We start from the raw sequence: 27,144 nt of genomic DNA, 5'->3' as shown, positions 1-27,144 counted from the left end.
AATAATTAGTTTTAAAATCTAGATACTTTCCTAATTCATATGTCATTCAAGCCTAGATTGGCCATAACCCTAGCTTTAATCAGAGAAGTATTCAAAATACCATTTGGATCGTAAATAAAGATAGTTGCTGGGAAGTTGGAAATGGAAATTCTATTAAGGCATGAGAAGATAATAGGTTTCCTTTCCAAAATGCGGTTTAAAGTCATAACACAAAACACCAGAAATTCCAAAGTCTTTGGAGTCATGGACCTTTTGGAAGGGAATTCAGTTGAATGGAATCAGCGGCGAAGCTAGCAAAAAGTATACGCAGGGGCCAACTTGATTTTTTTTTTAAAACCAACATACATTTTATGCAATTTTTGTCTCGAGTTTTTTAAATTTCACAAAAAAATGTTTTTAGTCTATATTTAATTTCTATAACAAAAAATTAAGGACTAAAATTAAACAAAATCTTATGAACTTAACTTAAAAATTGCAAGATAAGACAAAAATCACAATAATTTTTACTTATACGAAATGTAAATTAAAGCAACAACAAAGGATAAAAATTGACGATAGCTATTAGAAAATTTGGACAAAATGCATTTCAAGAAACCAATTTTATCCATAATTGAGTGTTTACTAAATAGATTAATAATGTATTTTTCAATGTAAACTAATAGGTTATTTGCAATAAACTTATTGTCCATTTAATTTGTTTATGACTATTGTCTTGATAATTTTTATTGTTGAAAAAGCTTTCTCTATAATTGTTAGAGACGGGAAGTATCAAACCAATATAAATAAATATATCAATCATGTAGTAATATTTTTACTTTCTTAATTATCCTAATTTTCAACAACTGAACTTATTTGGAGTAACTCAATGTTTATTATTTGGGGTAGCCGGATAAAATTACATACCGATTGAAGATTATTTTTTCTTTTGGGGTAGCCAAGGCTACCCCTCATACATGAAAGGAACCGCCCCTGAATGGAATCATCATCATCATCATACTTTAAATGATAATACGTTCCTAAAGGACTGGTGGTGATCAGATTAAGCAAATTTGAATAATTCAAGAGGATATAGAATACCGACTTATGTGGATGGGTACTAAAAGTGGGAACTATTGTGTCAAATCAAACTATTACAATATTAGACATTGGGATAGTAGTGAAGACAAAGGGGTTTCTAGTAACAACTTCTTCAATAGACAAGTACAAGAACTTTGGGTTTGCCCTTAAACTTCCACCATCTTTACTTATCAATATTTCACATATTTTAGTTTGGATTGTATTTATTATTTAGCTGTAATATGTCTTCTTATCATTTATTGTAGTAAAAATAAATATAATGTCCTCTTTGTAACACATGTTGTCCTAGCCAACTCTCACTGATAGATGATCCAAATTATGATGCATTGATTGCTTTGCTCTATTTAGATATTGACAAATTTGAGAAAGAGGTAAGATATACACATTTATTTCATTTTACATAAACAAAACATTTTATCTTAACGAAAAAGCTTTTGTCAAAAATAAAAAATTCTTAACGAAAAAGCTAATTAATAAGGTTATGCACCCTCTCGTTACTATTATAAGTAAAACTTTGCATTTTAGATTCATTCAATTAATGATGTATATAGTCTTTATTATAGACCATATATATCATTTAATGAATGAATCTAAAATGTACAGTTTTGCTTATAATAGTGACCGGATGGTGTATTTGGCATAGGAATTGATTTTGCTTAAAGAAGAGTTTCCAAAGCTACCTAATTTCTTTCAGTTTTTAGAACATAACCTTATTGATTACCTGTGGAAATTAGGAATTAGTCTCAATTCCTAAAACTATGATAAATTAGTACAATTTTATATATAAACAAAATAATTTCTACCAATTTCCCGGGCTAATCAATAAGGTTCAGTTTGGCATAGGAATTGGCTTCCAAACTTTAATAAGTCACTTATCTTCTAAAACTCCTTCCAGATGTTTTCAAGAAATATCCTCTTGGAATGTAGTCAATTTTGAATTAGTCAATTTAAAAAGTGTATGTGTAGATATTTTGCATATAATAAATATTGAAGGTGAGAAAAACATAAGAAGGAAGGATGAATTGTGTTGGTTTTTTTTTTTAAAATCTCTTCTAAGAGTTTAAAAAAACATAACAAGCAAGATAATCAGAGAGAGAGAGAGAGAGAGAGAGAGGAGAGAGAGAGAGAGAGAGAGAGAGAGAGAGAGAGAGAGAGAGAGAGAGAGAGAGAGAGAGAGAGAGAGAGAGAGAGAGAGAGAGAGAGAGAGAGAGAGAGAGAGAGAGAGAGAGAGAGAGAGAGAGAGAGAGAGAGAGAGAGAGTTATCCTGGTTCACCCCACAGTCTGAGATTAGTCCAGTTCTCATGCACTTTTAAATGACTTTTCACGATAATCAGACAAGATTACAATTATTTAGACACCCAAGTCTAAGATTTTCTTGCTTCACACAAGAGGTTTTCTACAACCAGAGTTTACAAATAAAGTTTGATTGTGTTTACACTTTCTACTCAAAGAGTGGTAAACTAACTTTAAGTTCAAATGACTTCTGAATTCTAATACTAAGAAATTCTAAGATATAAATTCTGTAAGAATTTTTTTAAGTTTTTGTGCGCTTTCTAATTTAATTGAGTTTGGCACTTGTAAAAATATATGAAGTCTCTTATATTCGTCAAACTGCTCATTTTTTTTAACAGAAATGATAATTACACACAAAACTATAGACAAATATACGACACCATTCACTGTTACCTAATACAAGGATGGGCAATTTCGAAATTTCAACATTAAACCAAGGACAGTTTTGGAAAATCCAATTTATCTTCTTCTTTCCCTGTTCATTGCGGTGTGTTCCCTCTCCCTACGAACCTCTTCTCTCTTCTCTCACATCACCTGCAATCGGCAAGTTCTCCTCTGATTTTTCGCCATTGACTGAAGCAAATTGATATAGGTAAATCTCAAATCTCCATCTCCTTCATCATGTATGACAATCTCATATCCGGTTCCTTTTACATTCAATTTCAATTTCATCTGAAATTGTATTGTGTTGGTGTTCAGTGTGTCCTTCACCATCAAAAGAAATTGGGGTATCATTCTTTTGTTGCTACTATGGTGATTTTTTTGTTACTTATGTGCTTGGGTTTTAGGGGGAAATTGAAGGGTTTATTTGTTACACTTGTTGACTATTTTGTGATATTCTAAAACAATTATGTAAGATTGAACATCATAGTATTTGTATCATAATAGAAATGTATTGTATTAGGATAATGGTAATGATTGCTTTTGGAATTTATTAAGTGCCTACTATTAATGACTGGTTCACTTTTAGTCTTGTAGTATCTTGATGATAAACTGTAATTTAACAAGGCAGCTGGTACTGTTAACAAGGCGGCTGCGGAAATCTTTGAAGTGAATACATGATATTTAACAAAAGATTAACCACATCTTTTTTCTATTCTCAAAATTTAAGTTGTGACTATTTTTTCACCTTTTTTTTAAACGGCAAATTTATTAGGCTGAGATGTCGCAAGAAGCAAACAAACTCGTACAAGAAAGGCTACAAAAGGTTCCACATATAGACGGAAACCAAACAAACAAAACACCCAAACACCTCCCCTCTCCTGATACAAACCGAAACAGCAGAGTACAAGGCCACCTTCTAACAGCAGAAAACTAGAGTGCATACCAGCACCCAAACAAACTGCCCAGCCGAAACACAAACTGCTAAAACAGATAAAACAAACAAACTCTCAGCTGCACCTAAACCTGCAACAGTACCAACAGGAAGCTAGGCAAGAAAAATAGAAGACAATTCCTTCTTATCTAACAAGACAATTCCTTCCTATCTAACAAGAAAAACAGAAGACTATTTTTTCACCTTATAATGATACAAGACACATAAGAAGCACACACACCCAAAATATTTCATTGATAAGTTGTATGGAATTTCAGAGTTTTGACATGAACTTGCAAAATAACATTGCTACATTATATTGTTCACTAATTTGTCTATTACTACAACACCATGTTCATGGTTGGTTAAGTACATCACAAAATAAAACTTAAATTACATAAGTTAACTAACATTGTACCTAATGTTAACTTTACAAACATGTTTTCCCAAAAAAAAAAGCCGAAATTCATGACCATGTATAGACCTTTGTCCCCATAATTTGGCCACCAAAAAAGACCATATCATTGTTATATAAGTCTTGTTATATACACACAAAAGGGCCACTTCATCTTCTTAGCAATGAGTGCATTAGCTTTTGTCCAAAAACTATTAGAGTTGTCCATACTAGTTAACTACCATTGTACTTGCATCTAGCAAATTTCCACCACTTACAACATCAACAGATGGTTCAATGTATATGTTGCTGTCAAACTGATTTGTCACTCTTTGAGAATTGTTGTCCTACAAATTTGGACAAACAGAAAATTAAGATGCAATATTCATATATACATGGTGATTACAAAACTTGTAAATAAAATAAAACATACATTAGTTCCTCTGCCATCACGTTGTTTGGATCGTTTACTTGGCTTCTTAATAGCTTTGTCGATTGCAGACATTTTTCTTTTTGATGGAGGGCGGCCTTTACGTTTAACCCGCAATGGACTGTGAATTTCAGTACCATTGTTTGGATTTGAGTCACCATTGAAACTTCCTTTAACATTTTCAGTTGTAGCATTCCTGGTGGGTAAATCAGAAGTAAACTGATGTAAAATTTCATGGAGGTCCTTAGATGTGTCTTCAAACTCTGCCGCTACTTCAGCAACCTCGTAGAAATGCTTGCATAACTTGTCAAACCTGTCCATTTGTGGCTTCAATTGTGTCACACAATAACTGCTCTTGATATATATATGCTTCCTTTTAATATTTTTATTCCATCTAGCTAAAACATACTTCTCTGGTACGTTTTTAACCCTCTCTTGAGCACACACACATAACACATGCCGACACAAAATACCTCTAAATTCAAACAATGAACATTCACAACTGAGATCATGGTTTTCTCGATTAAACACAACTTTAAACACATGTTCTTTTGTTCTATCCCCAACTAACACATCCTCCAACACATGATACATGGCAAAACAACCCTCCACAATGTTCAATGAATAAGCACAATTCATTTTAGATCTAAATTCAGCTTGAACCTCCTTAAATTTAGCATGAGTATACTCACCTTGGAATTGCTTTTCAATTGACGAGTTTGACCCGCAAGAAATTGTGGTATTCATCGAATTAAAATCTGCTTCAAATTCTTTTTCTGCTCGACTTCGGAGAGCATTATCATATTGTTTCACAAATTGATTTAGACTTGTCGTTGAATTGATATAACCATCAAAGAAAGCGTGTATACTCTCACTTCGTTGAGTTGTTGACATACTGGCCCAAAAATATTTTCTTAAGAAGGTTGGTACCCATTTATGACGTTCGTTATACAATCCACTCAACCAATGATTTTGTTGAAGCTCAAATTTTTCGATGAAGGAACACCATTTCTCTTCAAAATCATCTATTGTGAACGTATCATAAACAGCTTCTTTCATTGCAAACTTAATCCTTTTATAATCACCATACCCGCTGAGTTTTTCGGCAATTTTTTTCATTATATGCCATAAACACCACATGTGGCGAGTTGTAGGGAAAACTTCCTCGATTGCATTTTGCATTGCCTTACATTGGTCAGTCACAATACCAACAGGGGGCTTTCCTAGCATACAACGAAGCCATGAATTAAAAAGCCATACAAACGACTCTTTGTCTTCTTCTGATAGCAACCCACATCCAAGTAATGTTGATTGACCATGGTGATTCACACCAACAAAAACAGCAAAAGGCATATCATATTTGTTGGTCAAATATGTTGTGTCGAAAGTTACAAGATCTCCAAAATACTCATAAGCAACCCTACTTCTTGCATCAGCCCAAAAGACATTCCTTACATGAAAATCGTCATCCAAATCTATTTCATAGAAGAAATTTGGATTTTGTTCCCTCATTTGACAAAAATAGTTTATCAAGGCCTTGCCATCACCTTCTTTTCCAATTGCAAGTCGTTCCTTGTTAACATAATTCCTCACATCTCTTTCATTAAATGGTACATTTTCATGCCCGCCTGCATCTTTAACAAGAGATTGAAAGGTCTTGTTGATCCTCACATCTGCATCATCATTGATTTGAATTGTCCTCTTTACATGCAAGTCCATATTCTTGTTAGCCTTGAACAACCTTGCCTTTCTAGGGCTGGTATGATGAGAATGATTAGGCTCAAATTTCTTAATGTACCACAATCCATCTGCATTCAACTTGATACAAATCTTAGCAGGACAACTTTTTCCCATTGTCGGACGTGACTTCAATGTAGATACACTTTTCGTCACTTCAGCCTGATCTCTTGTGCATGCAAGAATTAAGTAGCATACCTCCCCATCATTTCCTTTTCTCGATGTTCTAATCTTCCAATCAAAACCCTTTCTCAAAGCATATTCTCTATAAAATGATTTAACATCATCTATGCTAGAAAAACACATCTGTTTTAGGCTCCCACCATGCATTTTCATCTTCAACATTAAAGTTGTCAACTTCTATGCCTTCATCATGACTACTACCACAATCAACAAAATCATTTGGACTATCCATGAATGTTCAATTGTGAGGGAAATTGACACCCCAAATCTGCACAAAATAACTCAAAATGTAAGCGTGGACTTCGTCGAGATAAGCCCACATAATGTACCTCACATACTTTGTCATTAGAAAGAAACATCACAAAACAACAGAAAAAACATAACAGAGAAATATAAGAGAAAAATTGTAAATACAAAGGAGGGTATCAAATTATGGGGTATTAGATTTAAGTATTAGCAATGTCTAAGTCTGTAATCATGAAATTAAGTTGAGAAAATTAATATTAGGCATATTCATTACATAAAACCTGAATCAATTTCATTATTTAGTCAATTCAAAAATTTAGGGTTTGTGATTTGAAATTGGGGGAAAGCGAAAATGATGAAGGAACCATCTCACCCCATGATAAAAATGGAAGAATGAAGTAATGAAATGAGATAATAAGTGGAAATAAAACAAAAATTATTTGGGTTTAGGATTTTTTTTTCCCTATCTATTTATGAATCAAACCAACGTTTTCCTCAACCAAGGTAAAACAATAACTACAAGCTACTAAAATTTTAAAAACAACAGTAGAGAAAGGAAAGAACCTGAGCATGAAAACGAGGAGGAGGAACAGTGGAGGAATACGGCGTTACGGCGGAAGCTGGAGTGGCTGAAAATAGCATGAGAGGGTGGCACTGCACAAAGATGAAGGATTGATGAGAAACTATTAGTGAATGAAAGATGATTTGTTCTTGCTCATGACTGAATCAGAAAGAGTGAACAGAAAAGAAACGTGAGGGAAAAAGAAACGAGGGAAAGATGGCCATAAATAAGAAAGAAGGAAAAGATGAGAAAGTAAATAAAAATATATATGTATTAGGTAACAGTGAATGGTGTCGTATATTTGTTTATAGTTTTGTGTAGGGGTGGCAAAAATACCCATGCCCACGGGTACCCGTGGGTAAAATCCATCACGGGCACGGGGCGGGTAGCTAAACGGGTATCCACGGTTATAGTCAACGGGTATTTGACTACCCATTATTATATGGATATGGACACGAATTTGATTGTACCCATACCCACGGGTACCCATACCCGATAATAAATTAAGTAAATCATTAAAATATTCTTATATATCTTATCTTATTACTTAAAGTTGTTACCTTATTGAAGGAAATTTTACGGCCTACCTAAAATTCCTCGTTAACAACCTATTTTTATTTTCAATCTTTTTAATTCATCTTATTAAGTTCACGTTTCTACTTCATTCACATCATAAAACATATCATATGGATTATGTAAAAATCATGAATTTCCTATGGATTATGTACGATTTATGAAATTTTGAATGAATTATGTATGAATGTTTAAAAGTTGAAGTTTTTTGGTAACTAAGAAAAATTTATTGTTTGTACAAAAAAAATATCAAAAATCCATGGGTACCCATGAATACCTCAATACCCACGGGTACTCGCACAGTGGGTATCCACGAGGGTACGGGGCGGGCACGAGTATCATATTTATCCAACGGGGCGGGCACGGATATCATACTATCCGTACCCATGAGTACCCATTAACATCCCTAGTTTTGTGTCTAATTATCATTTCTGTTTTTTTTAAACAGAAAGAGGAAGCAGGAAGGCTGCAACCTCTAAACTTCAATTAAAAAGAGAAAGCATACAAAAGAGGGGAGACTAAAGCCAAAACATGTCATCAGTTTTCCTATGATAATTCTTGGTTAATATTTTCATTAATTCAATCTCATACTACTTAAAACAAAATTACATTCAATCTTTTTAATATAAAATTGGAAGGATGAAGTATTAAATTGTGATAATTATTTTCCTAATTTTTTTATAAGACATAATTTGATTTTTTTTAGTAATTATATATAAAAATTATATATCATTAATTTGGTCAAATATTTTTTTTAGTATAATGTTATTTTTATAAGTTAATAAATATTTCCATTAATTCAATTTTGTTTTGGTATTCATTTCCATTATTTCAATTTGATACTACCTAAAAAAATTATAAACAAAAAAACAAGAAGAAATATTAATATATATATATATATATATATATATATATATATATATATATATATATATATATAATGGAAAATAATCTAGTGCAAATGCTTAGGATGGATATACGTAGTCTTCGACAAATAGCACGTATGAAGAGCATATCACCTTTCAAATAACGAAATTGTCTTTAAACTTTTATCATTATAATTTGTTTTAATATACACAAGGAAGTATAAAAGCAACTTAAGAAGAACCAAATCTATCCACTTGATCACAATATCAAGAAATAAACGCTTTCATGAAGAGTCTCGCAAAGATGGAGAGACCGAAAAAGAGATAAACAACCTCCAAGAGCATCATGTAGACAGAGTTGGTAAACATTTTTATTCTTTCTTATGTCAATTATGTAATTATTTCTTCTTGAATTTTCATTTGAACTCCCATGATTTTTTTTTCATTAGCTATCATCGTTTATTTATATATTTTTATTACCTTACTTATTGTTTTTGTCCTGATCTGATCAAATGCATTCATCTTATAATGAAGAAGGAGAAGGAGAAGAAGAAGGTGAGGATGATGATGATTATGACGACGATGATGATGAAGAAGAGGAGGATGAGGAAGCAAATGATGAAGCAGAAGAACCAGATAAAGGCTAAGAAGAAGAGTATGTCAACCCTGTTCCTCATTTATTATCTCATATACTATATCATTTACCATTTCATTCTTCATCATTTATTTCCCCCCTTGAAATATTTATGCGGATTTTAATTACTCCATTTGATCTTAAAATAAGCAAAAAGAAGTACATGTATTTGGTACAAATTTGGATTGAACACATGTGCATATTTAAGATCTAACGATGTATTTGTATCTTTTGTATGTTGTTTCTCCGAGGCAGTTGAGAGTATCACTATGGTTTTCACTTGTGTGATCTCATGCTTAATTTTTTGGTTGTGCGTGGTTTTTTGCTTAATTAGATTATAATTACACCATAGCAATGTCCAAGGCGTCAACATCAACATGTATTTTCAATGAATTATTTGCAAATCTTTCTCAATATATTCTTCGGTGTTTCGTCTGATATTAACTTGACGTAAATATCATTTAGTCATTAACATATTGAAGTTCAATTTGGTCCTTAACACGAGTTAGTCATCTCTGTGAAAAATGACTTAGTATTTTAGTAAAATGTCCAAGTTTTAGTTTAATATTTTTCTTGCACTTATAACACAAAAACATTTATTAAATTAAGGTTTAATTGAACGTTTGGTCCCTTAATTAATTTTTTATTTATTTATTTTGGTCTCATAACTTCTAAATTGTTCATTCTGGTCCTTCAAATATGCTTCTGTTAGTCAATTTGATCCATTTAAGTTAACTTTAACCTCAAATGTATTAGGTGGACCAACATTGTAGGTGGTCCACCATAGACTTTATTAATTTTTTAATTTCTTCTCTTTAATCAATTTTTCAAAAAAAGGACAGTTAGATTATGGAGGTCCATTGTATCTCGCAGTGAACCATCAACAGCTGATTATTTTTCCTTTTTTTCAGCCTCTTCATTTACCTTCTTCATCATCTTCAACATATCCTTCACACACCCTCATCATATACCCCAGAAAAAAATCTAAACAACAACCATCGACAACATCATCAATGCATAAACATCATTTGCCTTACCCATAAAGCTTCTTGCAAATTAAAGACTTCGATTTAGACTCAAACTGTTACAATGTATAAACCTATCCACTTTGTCATACTTGCTTATGAACACATGAGATTGATTTTTAAACTACCCCTTTAGTTTGTTTTTTTTTTTCACATTCTGCCCCACTTCTTGTTGCATCATGGTAAACATAAATGGTGATATCCCATCACTACTACCATCCCCGGAATCCGTTTTCCAAGTACTATCAACACCTAAAGAACTATTATCTAGCCCCAATTTAGGACTCTTCCAAAGGGACTTATTCAAACTAAAAAGAAAAAAAAAAACATTTTTTTTAAGGTTTAGGCAAAGGTGGAGTCATCTTATGTATCCTAAATTTACTAGCTTTTTCCTCAATCATTGAAATATAAGTAATTGGGTCATAAAATTCAATATCAATAGGCCAAAATTCGGGTAACAATAGCAACCCCTCAAGCTAATTGGGGATTTCAACCTACTGGTACCTGAATTTCAACCAACAGATATTGAATTTTTTGATCCAATTGCTTATATTTCAATGATTCGGGAAAACGCTAGTAAATTTGGGATATGTAAGATTATTCTACCTTTGCCTAAACCTTAAAAAAAATATGTTTTTTTTTCTTCTAATTTCAATAAGTCCTTTCGGAGCATTCTGAATTGGGGCTAGATAATAGTTCTTTAGATGTTGATTGTACTTGGAAAACGGGTTCCGAGGATAGTAGTCGTGATGATATCACGGGGTGTGTTTACCTCGAGTCAACAAGAAGTGGGGCAGAATGTAAAAAAACTAAAGAGGTAGTTTAAAAGTCAATGTCATCTGTTCATAAGCATATATACCAAAGTGAAGAGGTTTATACATTGGAACAATTTGAGTCTAAATCGAAGTGTTTTGCAAAAAGCATTCTGAGTACGGTAAAGTAGGGTTGTTCATGTCCAATCCAATCCAATGCAAACCACGGTAAACGAACCGAAAAACCAAAAACCGAAAAAAAAAATCGTAAATTTAAATGGATTGGATTGGTTTTCAGTTCCTATAGTATACACCGATCAAATCCAATCCAAACCGAAATATTTATATTTGTGTATATATATATATTATATGAATTGTTTTACAAATGCTTATTTAATTTACGATTATGTAACTATTTTCTAGACTTGTTCTTTAATAGTATTGACTTTTTTTCTTCATTTAAGAAATATTATTAATTTATGTTTTTGTAACTATTTTCTTTAATCTACTACTTTATTCGCTTTATGTTGTTTTTATTTTATACTTATTCATATTTTCTGTAACCTTACATTTTTATGAAATGTCATAAAATAATATATTTTCTTAAAAGAAAATGAAAAAATACACAACAATGAAAAACCGAAAATCAATCCAATCCAAACCGATTTTTTTTGGATCGGAGTGGATCGAGTTTGATTTTAAAACCAAACCAATTGGATGAACAAATAACAAACCCGAAAAGATTGGATCTGATGGTTTTTCCTCCAAAAATCGAACCAATCCAATCCACGAACCAATCCATTGATTTTTTTTCTAATGGAAAAACATCCTTTGCCATAGGGGTGTTCGCGGATTGGATTGGTTGATTTTGGGAGGAAACACCATCTGATCCAATCTTTTCGATTTTGTTATTTGTTCATCCAATTGGTTTGGTTTTAAAATCAAATCCAATTCAATTCGATCCAAAAAAATTCTGTTTGGATTGGATTGGTATTCGATTTTTCATCGTTGTATATTTTTTCATTTTCTTTTTAGAAAATATATTATTTTATGACATTTCATAAAAATGTAAGGTTACAAAAAATATGAATAAGTATAAAATAAAAGCAACATAAAGCAAATAAAATAGTAGATTAAAGAAAATAGTTGAAAAAACGTAAATTAATAATATTTCTTAAAAGAAGGGAAAAACGTCAATACCATTAAAGAACAAGTCTAGAAAATAGTTACATAATCGTAAATTAAAGAAACATTTATAAAACAATTCATATAATAATATATATACAAATATAAATATTTCGGTTTGGATTGGATTTGATCAGTTTATACTATAGGAACCGAAAACCAATCCAATCCATTTAAATTTGCAGTTTTTTTTTCGGTTTTTGGTTTAGTAAGGTTTCCGGTTCGGTTACCGCGGTTTGCATTGGATTGGATTGAACATGAACACCCTAATATGAAGGATACATTGAAGATGATGAAAAAGAGGAAGGAAGAAGATGAAGAAAAGTAAAAAAAAAAAAAAATAGTTGTTTGATGGTTGACTGTTAAAATGGACCTCCATAATAACCCAACCATGCCCTTTTTGAAAAATAGATCAAAGAGCTAAAATAAAAAAAATAAAAAATAAAGACTATGGTTGACCACCTAAATTGTTGGTCCACCTAATACATTTAGGGTTAAAGTTAACTGAAAGGGATCAAATTGTTTAACAGAAGCGCATTTGAAGTTATGAGACTAAAATAAAAACATGATATTAATTAAGGGACAAAATATCCAATTAAGCCTTAAATTAATGTAATCAATTTTGTTTGATATTTCTTTTTCAGTTGATAATAAACTCAATTAATTTGATCTTTGTTGATGCAATATTAAATTTGAATAATTTTTATTAATTCTAGTCTTGCAAATAGTGAAGCATGAAATTTTTTTATCAACTAAAATATTTAGAGGCCTAAGGCAATGTCTTGAAGGTCTTACCATGAACGTACCCTAATTAAACCTATTTAGATATGTATACCATAGATGTTCACTTTTAGCTCGACAAATTATTACAATTAAATATTCATTTAAAATTAATGTTAGATTTTCTTATTTATTAAGGGATGTTTACTTCCAATTTATTTTTATTTTCATTCAACTAATAATAAAAAAAAGAGTATAGACCAAATATATATCTCATACTTTTTTTAAAAGAATCCTAAAAATTTTAGATTTTTTTTATAATGTTCAAACATTACTTTTATTTTTTCTGAAAATGCATTTTTTCCAGATTTTGTTTTATCTCTACCACAATTGTTACTATGTGAGTCTTCCATGTCCTTGTTAGCAACTTAAAATGTCCTTGTTAGAAATTTAAAATGACTAGTAGTTTAAGAAAATTAAATGTGAAAATATTTTCATAATGTAAACGGATCTTATATTCTAATGTTTGTGGATTGTTCTATTGGTGTTTATTTGCAAATATGTCAAACATACATGAGATTGAGCGCCCCTATTTGCCTTGGTATGTAATTTAAAATTAATGTTATATTTTCTTATTTAATATTGCAAATATGGTAAATTTTACTGAAAATTTTGTTCTAATGACAAAATATAACAATACAACAACAACAACAACAACAACAACAACAACAACCAAGTCTTATCCCACTAAGTGGGATCGGCTACATGGATTAAATGACGTCATAGTGTTCTATCAAAGATCATATTTGGATCCAATTCATTGACCTCTAAATCTTTTCTAATGGTTTCTCTAATGGTTTTCTTAGGTCTTTCTCTCCCTCTTTTAATCTGACTCTCCTCCATTTGATCTACTCTTCTTACAACGGCATCTACGGGTCTTCTCTCTACATGTCCAAACCATCTAAGCCTATTTTCTACCAACTTTTCTATTATAGGTGCTACCCCCACTCTCTCTCTAATGGTGTCATTCCTAATCCTACTCTGTCTAGTCTTATCACTCATCCAACGCAACATCCTCATCTCCGCTACGCTTACTTTACTCTCGTGTTGGCTCTTAACCGCCCAACACTCCGTACCATACAACATTGCCGGTCTGACTGCTGTCCGATAGAACTTTCCTTTCAGCTTAAGTGGTACTTTCTTATCGCACAAAACACCTGAGGCTCTTCTCCATTTCAACCATCCGGCTTGAATACGATGATGTACATCAGCTCTATTTCTCCGTCATTTTGTACTATGGACCCAAGATATCTAAACCGTGTAACTTAGGGTATGATATGATCTCCAACTTTCACCTCCAAGGTAAACCCACTTCTCCTTTTGCTGAAGTTACATTCCATGTACTCCGTCTTGTGTCTACTCAGGCGGAAGCCATACGCTTCTAAGGCTTGCCTCCAAGTCTCTAGCTTCCCGTCTAAATACTTGATCAAATAAATTGGTCAAAATGATGATGAACAAACCAATTTAATATTAGTTAATAAGGGAATCTACAGTAATATTTAGATTATAGATATGAAATAATGTTGTAATAATTGGATAAACTTTACATAGAGAGTAATACATTTGTTTTTAATGGAAGTGTTATTAAAATGTTGTAATATACATGAAATAATGTTGTAATAATGGAAGAAGTTAATTAGAATACTCTGATGGTGTAAATAAACTTTACACAATCCATCAATGAAAATCACTCTTTTAGACACATGAGGATAAATGTTAAAAATAGAAAAAAGCAAATAAAATCCTTCTTAATAATTGTATTATTCTCTTATCTTATTTTACGGTTTTGATGGTATCTTTTTTATTGTAGTCGTTACTATGTTATCGCCTCCTTTCACCATTTCAAACCTAGTTCATAATGGACGAATAAGATCGTAGTGAGCTTCTCAATTTGATTCTATTTTCATATGAAGAAATGAGTTTTAAAACTTTTTTGGGCCGGTTTAACCTCATGTTTCATACCAATTTCAATGAATGTTGCTTTTAAAGAAAGAATCATACCGCTTAAAACTGAACCAAAATAAATTCATTTAATTAATTGAAAGGGCTAGAACCCGAGAACACATAGAAGTGTAAACAAAATTAAGAATTTCATGAGGTAATTAACTAAGCAACACTTGCTCATAGAAGGTAAGAATGTTGACGATGAAAACCACACCGATCAAATCATATGAGGTAGAAGCTGTTAATACCGAAATCAAAGGAACGAGTTAACAAAAGTAGTTATTAAAGATTTGATGTAGATTCTTCCATTTTCAATTCACTTGTTCTTATCTTATGTGTCAAAAATATTGATTCTAATTGGTTGACGGTATAAAGTGGTTTTACACCGTTAGTATATTCTAAGAGCATCACAATGAATACACCTATTTTTTGGTACTTAAATATGTCTCACATGTACACATCAATTATTTATAATTTTTTAATAGTAGTACCTAATAAGCACTCAATCCCTTCAACTCAAATCTCACACAAATTTCTTAAATACTCCCTCCGGTCCTAAATATAAGCAAATTTGACTTTTTAGATTCATTCAATTAATGATGTATGTGGTCCATAATATGAACCACATACATCATTAATTGAATGAACCTAAAAAATTAAATTTGCTTATATTTAGGACCGGAGGGAGTAAGACCCACTAATAAACCATCAATAACTTTATATCATTACATTTCAATTTTTTAATATTAAAAAATGTGGGTCCCACTTAAGATTGGGGATCTTAAGTAAGACCATGAGTCTTATAAGACCCCAACAATTTTTCTCCTCAATGAAGGTACCTAATAGATATCAAGTCTTAAATGTTTAAAACTCCCCCATTGTGGATGCTCTAATTAAACTCGAAATATAATCTTAATAAACTCATTAAACATGCACAAATTGTTTGTTTGTTGTTTATTGTGAGGGTGTTAGTAAAATATTTAGCCTCGGCCGAAGCAAAGTGGGCTTAATAAACCTACACGTTCGATTTATCAGTCCATTAGATTTTGAGTTCGGTTTTCTTCGATCTATTTCAATTTTTGAATCGAACCAAAAAATATATGGTAATTTTTTATGTGATTTGGTTTAATTTTCCAATTTCAACGGTTTTGTGTGAATCTAACACATTTAATTAAAAATATTATTGACGAGTGTCATAAGGGTACTGGTTAAACAACCTATTAATATAATATTTGTCTTGAAAATACAATTTTTTACTTTTAGCTTGTAATAATTACACTACATTTTTAATACTTTAACTAATGTCACAAACATACCCATTAACATTCATATGAAAAGATAAAACATTGAGTAAGTATCAAATGCGGCTCAAAACAGCCACACCTAGCCTTTAAGAAGGAAAATATTTTTTGACACCCAATATCTAATCTAGTACCGTAGAGAGAAAGAAATAATAAAAGTAAAATAGTAGATATGATAGATTGATGATGTAATAAAAAACTAGATATAAGAAGAAATGAGATACTGAATGAATATATAAAAAATTAAGGGTGGACAAACATGAATGCTCCTTTAAGAAATGCTATACCATGAAGAAGAAATCGCCTTTCCAAATTACACCATTATCCCAAAACTTACACGCGTTAATTTTTTTTTGTCGAGTATCCTAGTGGCTAGAGCTCATACAATTTAATTGTGGAGAAGTGGGGGTGTCCGAGGTTCGAACCTCATTCCCTGCATATAATATGCAATATCCCTACCAACTAAGCTAAGCTCACGGGGATCACATGTCAAATTTTTATTAGCTAGTATTAAACATTAGACTTTTTTTTTTCCACTATTGTATAAAAAAATAATTTCAAGAACGTTGAGATGACACGAATCTCTTATATCTTAATCAAAGTTCTGAGTTAGAATTTGGCCTTAAATATATAATAACATTAAAACTCATAGAGAGAACTTATCGTGCAATTGAGTTCGAATCCAACCTTAAACATACCACAACGTTAAAATTCAAGGCTGCATTTACACAACAAAATAATTCACACTTTCTCTCAAAAAAAAACAAAATAATTCACACTTCACACCATGTATAAAAAACAATTCTAAAAAAAAGTTGGTCAAGATCAAGACAAAAGCAATAAAAATTCGATATTTTATTTATAGTCAAAGATAAAAAGCTAAAACTATTCTAAAAAAAATTTCATCATTTTTTTAACTTTAAAAAGAAAATTTGGATTGGTCAAAAATTTATTTTTTGGAAGAATAAAAATCTTCAGCAACAACTTCTATTTCGTTCTTCTCACAAGTCAAGACGTTGTTAAAACCACACTTCGCAACCGCCGTCGTTGTCGTTTTCCTCCGCCGTCTCGGCCTCTGCCGCCGACTGCTCCTCCGCCTCCTCAGTCGTTAGGTTTCGCTTCGACTATAAGCAATGCCGGCACAGAAGCGTTCTTTCGAAGAAGCGCTCGAAGAGAATGAAGAGTCTGAGAATGAGATAAACAACACTTCGCAACCTAACGATGAACTCGGTACGTAACTGTTTTCTGCATTTTCATACGAATTCGTATGGTTTGTTTCGTTATAGTAATCTTCTTTTTTAATTTTTATTTTTCATGTTGCGTATTTGTTTTCTTCAGAATCGGATCAAAGACATTCATCTGAAAATGAAGAAGATGAAGATGAAGATGAAGAAGAAGACGACGATGAAGAGTATGTTAACCTGATTCCTCGTTCGGCATTTATCATTTTATTATTTTGATTCTGAAATATTCGATTATTGTGTTGTTTGATTTTTCGTTGTGGATTTTGATTATATGTATATTCATATGCATGCTGTTGTGGTTACTTTTGTTGTTGTGGCTGGTTTTAGTTTACTTTGGTTGATTTTTCATGGTTTTGTATGTGTGTGTGGGTGCTTTTGGTTGGCTGGTATATTTCTGTTTGTGATGTTTTTTCACCTCTTTCAAATGTTTAGAGAAATTTGAGATTTCTGCATAAATGAGGCTCTGATGCATGTTGAATTTCTTTTTCATTGATCTTTATGATTAAGCCTTGTAATGCTTGATTCATCCTCTTTGACTTGGACTTATTCATAGGACCTCCTATTCCATTCAAAGGATCTCCGGATGGGTTGGTCGCATCTCTATCAAACTTTGCTCTGATTTAAGAATAATGTGATGTGCAAGTAGCACTGACACTTCTGATTGAAGGGATGCCCGGTGTTTGACACATGTCAGTGTCCAGCACCAACACATTGATTACATTGAATTATGTCATTTTCTCAAACTATTATCGGTGTCAAGTGTCAACGTGTTAGTGTCTGAGTCGTATCTGGAGTTTGTGTTTGTGACCATGCTTCATATCATGCAAGCGTTCTAAATTATTCTTATCTCATGTAATGAGATTGCATCATGGTGCTATTTTCATGAAAGTAAAATCCTTTGATGTAATTGCTATTTTCCATTATCATGAACTTAGAAGCATTTTACTCAACATCAAATCAACCTTGTGTCCGTGACACCGGTTTTTGCTTCAGCTATTTATTCCCATTAGAATCTAATGTCATTTTCATGGGTAAGCTACTTTACCAAGCTAAGAGAGTGAAAACTTCTTTGCAGGCATGAGATTAAATATTTTTGGACTATGATGTTACTTGACAAAAACCCTTCACTTTGAAAAGAAACTGTTTATACTTTGTCATTTCCTTCATATGATTTTTGAAATTATATGCCAGAATCCATCCAAACACTCTGAAAATCATTTTCACATTAGTCATTCCAGCACCCACTTTTTCATTCCTAGGATGACCAATTTTTATTGAATCGAATAAACTAAAATTGTCCTTATTTGTTTGAAAGTTGATGTTGTCTTAGCATAATAGATTGACCTAGAACAAGGGGGTGTGAGTTGGCATTTGCAATGATCCATCTCCATTAAATAGTTTATTCTAACATTCGCTAATACCTCTATATTGTTGTTTATTTGAAGATATGTGGCTATAAAATTGTCAGATGTACGCAAGGAAGTTCAGTGTCCTATCTGCCTCGGTATGTAATCTGTAGCTGATAACTGGTGCTAGAATTGCTTAATTTATTTCTGCAAATAGTGATTTGTTTGCATAAAAACTTGTTCTAATAAGTTTACTGTACTAACAGATGATTGATTTCATTATATGTGTAGGCATCATTCGAAAAACAAGAACCGTAATGGAGTGCTTGCATCGCTTTTGCAGAGAGTGCATAGACAAATCCATGCGCCTAGGGTTTGTCCTCAACATGCCGTCATCTGCTTTATCTTTTTACATATCTGTAGTTGGGATGGTATTGGTTTATTAGCTGTGCATTATTTTTACTGCAGTAACAATGAATGTCCTGCTTGCCGAACACATTGTGCTAGCCGACGCTCACTGAGAGACGACCCAAACTATGATGCTTTGATTGCTGCTATCTATCCGGATATTGACAAGTACGAGGAAGAGGTAATTTGTATAGTTCATCTTGCATTAAGAAAACATTTTATCCACTGAATGAAAAACTCATTAACAAGGTTCTGGCCTAGGAACTGGCTTTGCATGAGGATGAGATGACTCGGCATAAGCAGGTGATACTTACTTCCCTCAAACACTTTTTAAAAATGGATGTGTAGTTAAAAAAAAAAAAATCAAGTGATTTTCCTATCACATTACTGAAGGTAAAAAATGTGAATTATGACATTGCACCAAAGAAAACATATTTTGATAGTCAAACTGTCTTATTTGTGCAAATGATGAAATTCTTCACTTCACACATAACTTGATTCATGCTGTTTTAGATGCTTAGAAAGCTTAGGGTGGCACTTTATGTGACTGCAATATCCTATAAACCAACATATTATTCAGGGCATCTATACAAATTAGTTATATCATGTTATAGTGGGGTGCTAGTTTTGTCTCAGTTGTTTAAATAAGCAGCTATAAAAATCAGACAGATGGCAGTAGCCCTCCGTCTATATCCATTGGGAAAATAGTCAAATCATAGTTCTTGTCTTTATGATTGTGTGCTAGTTTGCAACAGTTACAACGGATTCAATACTCAAAAGGATTGAATGCTTTTTGTGCAGTGGACAAAGTTTTGTTATAGAGTGAACTGTGAATGTATGATCAATATTAATCAAGTGTGTTGTTGATCACCGTTTACTGTTACTTTTCATCTGCAAGATTTTTTACTTTGGCTTGTGATGCTAATAATTCAAGAGTTCTATCTTTTTTATCAAGTTCCAAGCATCCATTGCTCAAACGCTACAACGGCAATCAGAAGCATTGAGTAAGAAACGAAATGCCAAAGCAACAGCAGCGGCTTTTGTGAGGAGATCAAAAGGCAACTATCGAACTTCACATCTGAGGCGTCGAAGAAACATTAGAAATGCTGGCGACTTTCAGGTATCAAGTGACAACAATGGTATGAATGATAATGATGGGGAAAAGGACTCATCTTCAGACGATGGGCAGACAGAAACCCTGCCAAGAAGATGCAAAAAAGGCGCTGAACAAGAAACTCAATTTCCTCGGCATTCTACCTCTACTGATCCAGATGGAATTGGTGATGAAACTCCTCCAGAAGTACATAGAGAAATCATAAGTGCATCTGGTACACTTTCCTGGGGGAAAAATGGTCACCGGAGTCACAGCCGCGTCAATGGAAAGAATGCAAAAAACAACCGCATCTCCAAATTGGTTGAACATCTCAGTAGCTTGGCAGCAAATGGTTATGAGGTAAATCTTTTTCCTAGCTGTGATTGTTTTTATTAAAAAAAAAGATTAGGGAGACACACCCTTGTACAAGATCAAGGAGACCACCAACCTCAGCGAGGATTTACATTATAACCTACTAACTAGAGAATTCTGGACTTTAACCCAACTTACAGAAGGTGTGAGTTGAAGGTGTGACCATCTGTGCCAATCTTAGTTGGGTTTTTTTCGTAGTAGTAATTGTTTAAATACTAGTGAACATACAAATTTTGAGAACCTCTGGCCTTCAAGGTTGCCCAACCTATCTGAGAATTGGGATCCTGTAGTAACATTTACACCTGTACTCTGGATTCAATTAAATGTTCGCTAATTTCATGTTAATATAATTTTGCATGGGTTGTGTCTGCGATTATCATTCTTGCTTTAGTTCTTGTACTGAACATTGATAGGATTGTTGATTTGGCATACGTTATTTCAGCTGCCTGTCTTTCTCAAGCTTGTCTCATTTGATGAGCAAAGAATGCCAAATATGGAGGAGTCATGCATTACTTGCAAGCCTACTATGTCAGTCAAGGAACTTTGCAAGGTTGTTTTCTCTTCCTCACAAGACATTTCTAGTAGTCTATTTCTTATCAAGTCTGATTGGTTTTCAATCCACAGCATGTTGCAAATGAAACTGCACTGCCTGCCGATGAAGTTGAATTGTTGTTGGTACTAAAGCCACGAGCTAGCATTGTAGGAGGTGAAAGTACCATTGGTCCAGACAGAGATAATTTACGTGTTCTAGAAGACCAAGAAACATTGGCTGAATTGCTGGGAGATTATGAAAATACCAGCTATGGTTATCTGGTAAACTCTCAAAGTTGACTACATTCATATACATAAACATATATTCATTTTCCTTTTCCTGCTGTTACAGTGCCGGTCTTTGCTCTCCTGTTATCTGACCTTTCTCCCTGTTATTGACAGGTCATGGCTTACAAGAGGAAGTTGCAGAATTCAGACATTGTTGGGTTACGCTGAATGATGAACAGTCACCCAAATCCTAATTTGCCAAGCTCTCAATTGTACAGAGCTCTAAAATATCTCTGTTTTATTGTATTCTTTATTTTAATACTTTCCCCAAATTACAGAAAAAGGGGGTGAACCCTATTTGTTAAGTGCACAGTAAATTAGAACCACATGTGTGCATTTGCCAAAACACAGGTTTCTGGGTAGCCGTATTTATATCCTGCAATTGTGTTTACTGTTTATTAATCTTTAAATGTCACCACAATTGGCTTATGTTTATACAAACTTGGTTAATATACTTTTAAAATCAAATCAGACTTCATTAATAATTATAAACTTATAAGGCTCTGTGAATGGCGCGGGGAGAAATAGTTTTTCACCGGTGAGCACGCACATCTGTGACTGTAGATATGATATGGTCCTTTGCGGTTCCATATTCTCGCATTTGTTCTTATAGAGTGATTCGAATCCCTTTGAATGCATGGGTGGCCTGATAGCGTTGTAGATATGTTTGATTTATTAAAGGAAACAGTGTTGCTAAAAAGAGAAGGCATTCATTTGGGAGTATTTTGGCTTTGTTTACTATTGCTTGATAGGGTAAACTTTGTTGATGACTAGGTTTGGGGATATGGATTGAATGGCAAGGCTGTATAGACTAGTGCTTGAACTCGGATTGATGAAGGTGGGTAAATGCTCAAAGTGGTAACCGCAGCAATGGCTTCAAGAATTTTTGAAGTATTAACTACTAACCAATACATGCAAATATGCAATACAAAGATTGAATTCTTTGTTTTGGCATAGAGTATTAATTTTCATGCATTCTACCACCGTGATTCCAATAAATGATCTTCATTTCTCTCAACCAAAAAGTAACATAAAGTCCATTAGGTGTCTTTTTACGTACTTTGCTATAAACACCCCTAACAACTTTTGCAGCAAAGAAATGAAAAACCTGTGAAAGTCTTCCTTATCCATCATGTGACAGCTATTAAGACTCAGCTAATTTCACTTTACTCAAATGCTCCATTCATTACCACACCACGTACACCGCTCCTTATTCAATCTATTCACGTTTCAATACCTTCGTTTAGCAACTTCTCATCTTTACTAAAGAAAACTCAAAACCCCATTTTCAGAATATTCATTCATGCAGATGAACCCTATCTCCTCATTTTTCTCTCAACATAACTCTCATACTGATAGTAATAATAATAATAATAAATTAGAACATGCCATTCTTTCTCCTCAAGAACTCTTTGGGAGCCAAGATGAAGAAAGGCATAAGAACTTTCTGCAACACTGATGTGTCAACCTCAACTCTAAACCAACAAAATAGTACTATTGGCAATGGCATTGGCAACCATAGCCAAGTTGACATCACAAGCAGCAAGGTAAGCTCCCCTTTTTTGCAATGTGACAATTCAAATTCAAAGCAAAGCACACCAACATTAGAAGATCTTATACTACAATTAGAAATGGAGGAAGAGATGGCAAGGAAAGAAAAACTCAATGAATATAGTGGAATAAGGGGAAGGATGTCATGTGTTAACAACTCTGACATATTAAGATCTGCAAGGAATGCTTTGAATCAATATCCAAGGTTTTCACTTGATGGAAGAGATTCCATGTATAGGTCATCTTTTGGGACTATAGAAGGAAGAAGATCAGTTTGTAGTGAGATAAGTTTAGAACCAAAGCTTGATGAAAAGGTTATGTGTTTTCCACCAACAGTTGCTGGGGAGAACGTGGTTTGGTGTAAACCTGGTGTTGTGGCAAAGTTAATGGGTTTGGAAGCTATTCCAGTGTCAGTAGGTAGAAAAAGATCTGACAAAAAAGAGAGGATGAGTAGTGTTGATTGTAGGAGACAAAATATAAGAAGGAGGCCATTTGAGAGGCATGATTTGGAGAGAAAACTAGCAATGGACATGCAGGGTTATCGTGATCACATTGTTAGAAGAAGAAATAGGTCTGGTTTTTGCTCTAAAAATGGATATTGTATTATGAAACCGGTTTCTCTAGAAGCTATGGCAGGAGGTCCTAGTAGTTGGCAACCAAGGAGATATGTTTAGATTAGAATTGGTACTCTAAAACTTGCCAATGTAGTAAGAAATTTTATTCTATTTTAAGTAATGCTAATTATAATGCATGTAATGCCTCACAAGGCTAATAATCACATAAGTTCTATCCATTCCATTTTTATTTTATTTTTGCTTTTAGCAGGTACGAAGATATATATGTAATTGTTCATGCCATCGCCCAATATACAAACTTGCTTGACCCTAATCGATAGTAAAATGCAAATTAATTATGTGAGGATAGTGACAGATATAAAATTCACCACTATCTTGCGGATGCAAATACCAGTGCAGCATGAGCCTTCTCACTTCTATCATTTACTTTTAATTATATATAACTAGGATGCCCCTTCACTCTAAATTTCTTTTAAAATATTTTTATAATTTTTTTTAAAAGAAAATATTTTTATAATTATGACTTGGCCAAATATATTTTTTTTTAAAAATATATATTTGATTTTGTAAAAAAAGTATAATTATGACTTGGCCAAATATATTTTTTTTTATATTTTGTATCCATTTAATTTTATATGGAGTATATTTGAAAAATATTTATCCTTTCAAAAGAGCTCAAGAAAACAACCAAATAGGCGCTCAAGTTTGTAGAAACAAGAACTATATATACAACGTTTCAAGTTTATTTTTCTTTTGAAGAAGTAAAGAAGGGTCTGTGAGGGGAAAACAAGGAGAAACCCTACACCTTTTTTTTGTCTCGACACAAGAAAGTAGAAACCCTATATCTTTAATATGAAGAGAAAACATGAAGAATGTGCTATTGGAATAGACCTCAGAACAACATATTCATGTGTTGCAGTATGGCAAGAACAACACTATCGAGTCGAAATCATTCACAACGATCAAGGCAACAAAACAACACCTTCTTGTGTTGCTTTCACTAAGGATCAAAGGTTGATCGGTGATGCTGCTAAGAATCAAGCTGCTGCCAATTCTGAAAACACTGTTTTTGGTAATTTCAATTCTCTTTAACCTTTAAAAGTTTAAAAACCTGCTACTTTTGTTAAAAAAGGTTTGAAAACCTAATTACAAATAAGACCTAATTATTTCAAATTATTATACAATTAAAAATATTTATAGTTCATGGAGATCTATTTACAGATTTCCTAATTTAGGTCTCTGCAATGCGACTGACATTAGACACAACACTGACACACAAACCGATAATTATTTGAAAATATGGCATAATTGAACGTAATCACATGCGTTGGTGTCGTGTTGGTGTCTGACACGTGTCAAGCACCCGACACACTATCTATCAAAAGTATCGTGCTTGGTAGCTACAAAGTAATTAAACCTTGGTCATTTTTTATTTTATTTTTTTCAGATGCTAAAAGGTTAATTGGTAGGAAGTTTAGTGATCCAGTTGTTCAAGATGATATACTGCTATGGCCATTCAAGGTCACTGCTGGTGTAAACGACAAACCCATGATTACGGTTAAGTACAAGGATGAGGAAAAGCAACTCTATGCGGAAGAAGTATCATCTATGGTACTCACAAAGATGCGAGAAATTGCCGAGGCATATTTAGAATCAACTGTTAAGAATGCAGTTCGATTCTCAACGAAAAGCCACTATAGACGCTGGTGCTATTGCTGGTCTCAACGTTATAAGGGTAATGAATGAACCTACTGCCGCAGCGGTTGCATATGGCCTTGACAAGAGATCTGATTGTGTTGGAGAACAAAATATTTTTGTCTTTGATCTTGGTGGTGGCACTTTTGATGTTTCAATACTTACTATTAAGGATAATGCCTTCCAAGTTAAGGCCACTGCCGGAAACACTCACCTCGGTGGAGAGGACTTTGATAACAGAATGGTGAACTACTTTGTGCAAGAGTTTAAGAGAAAGAACAATGTCGACATTAGTGGGAATCCAAAAGCCTTGAGGAGGTTGAGAATTGCCTGCGAGAGGGCAAAAAGATCACTTTCTTTCCTTGTTGTTGCCAATATTGAAGTAGATTCTTTATTTCAAGGCATTGATTTTTCTTCATCAATCAATCGCGCCAAGTTTGAGGAAATGAATGCAGACCTTTTTAATGAGTGTATGAAGACCATCGAGAGTTGTCTCATTGATGCTAAGATGGACAAGAGCAAGGTAGATGATGTTGTTCTTGTTGGTGGGTCTTCTAGGATTCCCAAAGTGCAGCAGCTATTGCAAGACTTTTTCAAGGGGAAGGAGCTGTGCAAGAGCATTAACCCCGATGAAGCAGTAGCTTATGGGGCAGCTGTTCAGGCTGCTTTGTTGAGTAAAGGCATAAAAAATGTTCCAAAGTTGGTGCTACAGGATGTTACACCTTTGTCTCTTGGTAGGTCAGTAGTAGGAGATATCATGAGTGTGGTGATTCCTAGGAACACTTGCATTCCTGTCAAGAAGACAAAAGAATTTATTACAGTTGCAGATAACCAATCCAGTTCCTTGATTACGGTTTATGAGGGTGAGAGAACAAAAGCCAGTGAGAACAATTTACTTGGTTCCTTTTCTCTTACTGGTCATACCCCTGCCCCTCGCGGTCACCCTTACGATGTCTGTTTTACTATCGATGAAAATGGTATTTTGACTGTTTCTGCTAAGGAAAAATCCACCGGCAAAATGAATGAGATTACAATAACCAATAATAGAGAAAGGATGTCAGCTGAAGAAATTCAAAAATTGATTAAAGAAGCTGAGAAATACCATGTTGAGGACAAGAAATTCCTAAGGAAGGCCGTAGCAGTGAATGAATTGGATGACTACATTTACAAAATGAAAAATGCTTTAAAGGTAAAGGATATTAATTTAAAGCTCTCCTCAGAAGAAATTGAGAAGATTGAATCTGCAATAGCAGTTGCTACAAATTTGGTTGATGAGAATAACCAGCAGGCTGAAGCAGATGTTTTGGAGGATCATCTAAAGGGTCTCAAGAGTAGGATGGAAGAGATTATAGCTAAGGCTATTTAGATTTTTATCTATTTTTTCTCAATTAGGATTTTAATTTTTAAGTATTGTCTTTCTGGTTAGTACTAATTATCTATAATATTTAAGTGCGATTTTATAAAGTTTAGAGTGGACATGTTACCTAAACTGTTACTGTCATTTAGCTATTTAAACCATGCACCAACTTGCTGAAACCGTGCTGTTTTCCATTGCAGTTATTTTAGATTTTATTTGATTAGTTTCCAATTTCTTTGATTAGTTTGCAAAGCAAAACAAACATGAAAGACTTGGACTTCAGTCTTCTTCAAGAGTTTTATCTGCTGTAGAATCAGTTGGTTAGTTTCATTTGTTTGAGTAGTGAGCTATGAAGCACGAATACGTACATCGGACACAGACACTGAC

At 33.3% G+C, this 27,144-nt stretch overlaps 4 protein-coding genes across 4 annotated transcripts; 3 read left to right on the top strand and 1 right to left on the bottom strand.

Moving 5' to 3' along the window:
- Window positions 1-2,895: 2,895 nt before the first annotated feature.
- On the bottom strand, window positions 2,896-6,692 carry LOC146932328 (protein FAR1-RELATED SEQUENCE 6-like). The gene is made up of 4 exons (XM_085707748.1): window positions 4,513-6,692; window positions 4,330-4,426; window positions 3,698-3,777; window positions 2,896-3,042 (listed from the first exon to the last, which is right to left on the bottom strand). The coding sequence occupies exons 1-4, from the start codon at window positions 6,589-6,591 to the stop codon at window positions 2,896-2,898; spliced, it is 2,403 nt and encodes an 800-aa protein (XP_085563874.1). The 5' UTR covers window positions 6,592-6,692.
- Window positions 6,693-17,291: 10,599 nt separating this feature from the next.
- Window positions 17,292-21,925, top strand: LOC146932327 (putative E3 ubiquitin-protein ligase RING1a). Its single transcript, XM_085703965.1, has 10 exons — window positions 17,292-17,527; window positions 17,636-17,708; window positions 18,987-19,045; window positions 19,179-19,260; window positions 19,356-19,476; window positions 19,557-19,598; window positions 20,251-20,748; window positions 21,203-21,310; window positions 21,385-21,573; window positions 21,694-21,925. The coding sequence occupies exons 1-10, from the start codon at window positions 17,431-17,433 to the stop codon at window positions 21,745-21,747; spliced, it is 1,323 nt and encodes a 440-aa protein (XP_085560091.1). The 5' UTR covers window positions 17,292-17,430; the 3' UTR covers window positions 21,748-21,925.
- Window positions 21,926-22,779: 854 nt separating this feature from the next.
- On the top strand, window positions 22,780-23,923 carry LOC146932326 (uncharacterized). Its single transcript, XM_085703964.1, has one exon. The coding sequence runs from the start codon at window positions 22,965-22,967 to the stop codon at window positions 23,802-23,804; it is 840 nt and encodes a 279-aa protein (XP_085560090.1). The 5' UTR covers window positions 22,780-22,964; the 3' UTR covers window positions 23,805-23,923.
- Window positions 23,924-25,152: 1,229 nt separating this feature from the next.
- LOC146932325 (heat shock cognate 70 kDa protein-like) lies at window positions 25,153-26,889 on the top strand. The gene has a single exon (XM_085703963.1). The coding sequence runs from the start codon at window positions 25,372-25,374 to the stop codon at window positions 26,764-26,766; it is 1,395 nt and encodes a 464-aa protein (XP_085560089.1). The 5' UTR covers window positions 25,153-25,371; the 3' UTR covers window positions 26,767-26,889.
- The last annotated feature ends 255 nt before the right edge of the window (window positions 26,890-27,144 follow it).

Source organism: Medicago sativa, chromosome 4 (genome assembly GCF_051527215.1).
Source record: "Medicago sativa cultivar Bolivia chromosome 4, Bolivia_mono, whole genome shotgun sequence".
NCBI classification, from domain to species: Eukaryota; Viridiplantae; Streptophyta; class Magnoliopsida; order Fabales; family Fabaceae; genus Medicago; species Medicago sativa.
Note: the sequence above shows the minus strand (reverse complement) of the source record. Positions and strands in the feature narration are given on the sequence as shown.

Coding starts and splice junctions, on each gene's coding strand:
- LOC146932325 (XM_085703963.1), top strand. CDS start 25,372: ATGCAGTTCGATTCTCAACGAAAAGCCACTATAGACGCTGGTGCTATT.
- LOC146932328 (XM_085707748.1), bottom strand. CDS start 6,591: ATGTTGAAGATGAAAATGCATGGTGGGAGCCTAAAACAGATGTGTTTT. Junction 3,778..4,329: donor TGGAAATTTGCTAGATGCAA/GTACAATGGTAG, acceptor GTACTGTTGCAG/GTTTAGGTGCAGCTGAGAGT. Junction 3,043..3,697: donor GGCAGTTTGTTTGGGTGCTG/GTATGCACTCTA, acceptor ATACAATTTCAG/ATGAAATTGAAATTGAATGT.
- LOC146932326 (XM_085703964.1), top strand. CDS start 22,965: ATGCCATTCTTTCTCCTCAAGAACTCTTTGGGAGCCAAGATGAAGAAA.
- LOC146932327 (XM_085703965.1), top strand. CDS start 17,431: ATGCCGGCACAGAAGCGTTCTTTCGAAGAAGCGCTCGAAGAGAATGAA. Junction 19,477..19,556: donor TTGACAAGTACGAGGAAGAG/GTAATTTGTATA, acceptor GTTCTGGCCTAG/GAACTGGCTTTGCATGAGGA. Junction 21,574..21,693: donor ATACCAGCTATGGTTATCTG/GTAAACTCTCAA, acceptor TGTTATTGACAG/GTCATGGCTTACAAGAGGAA.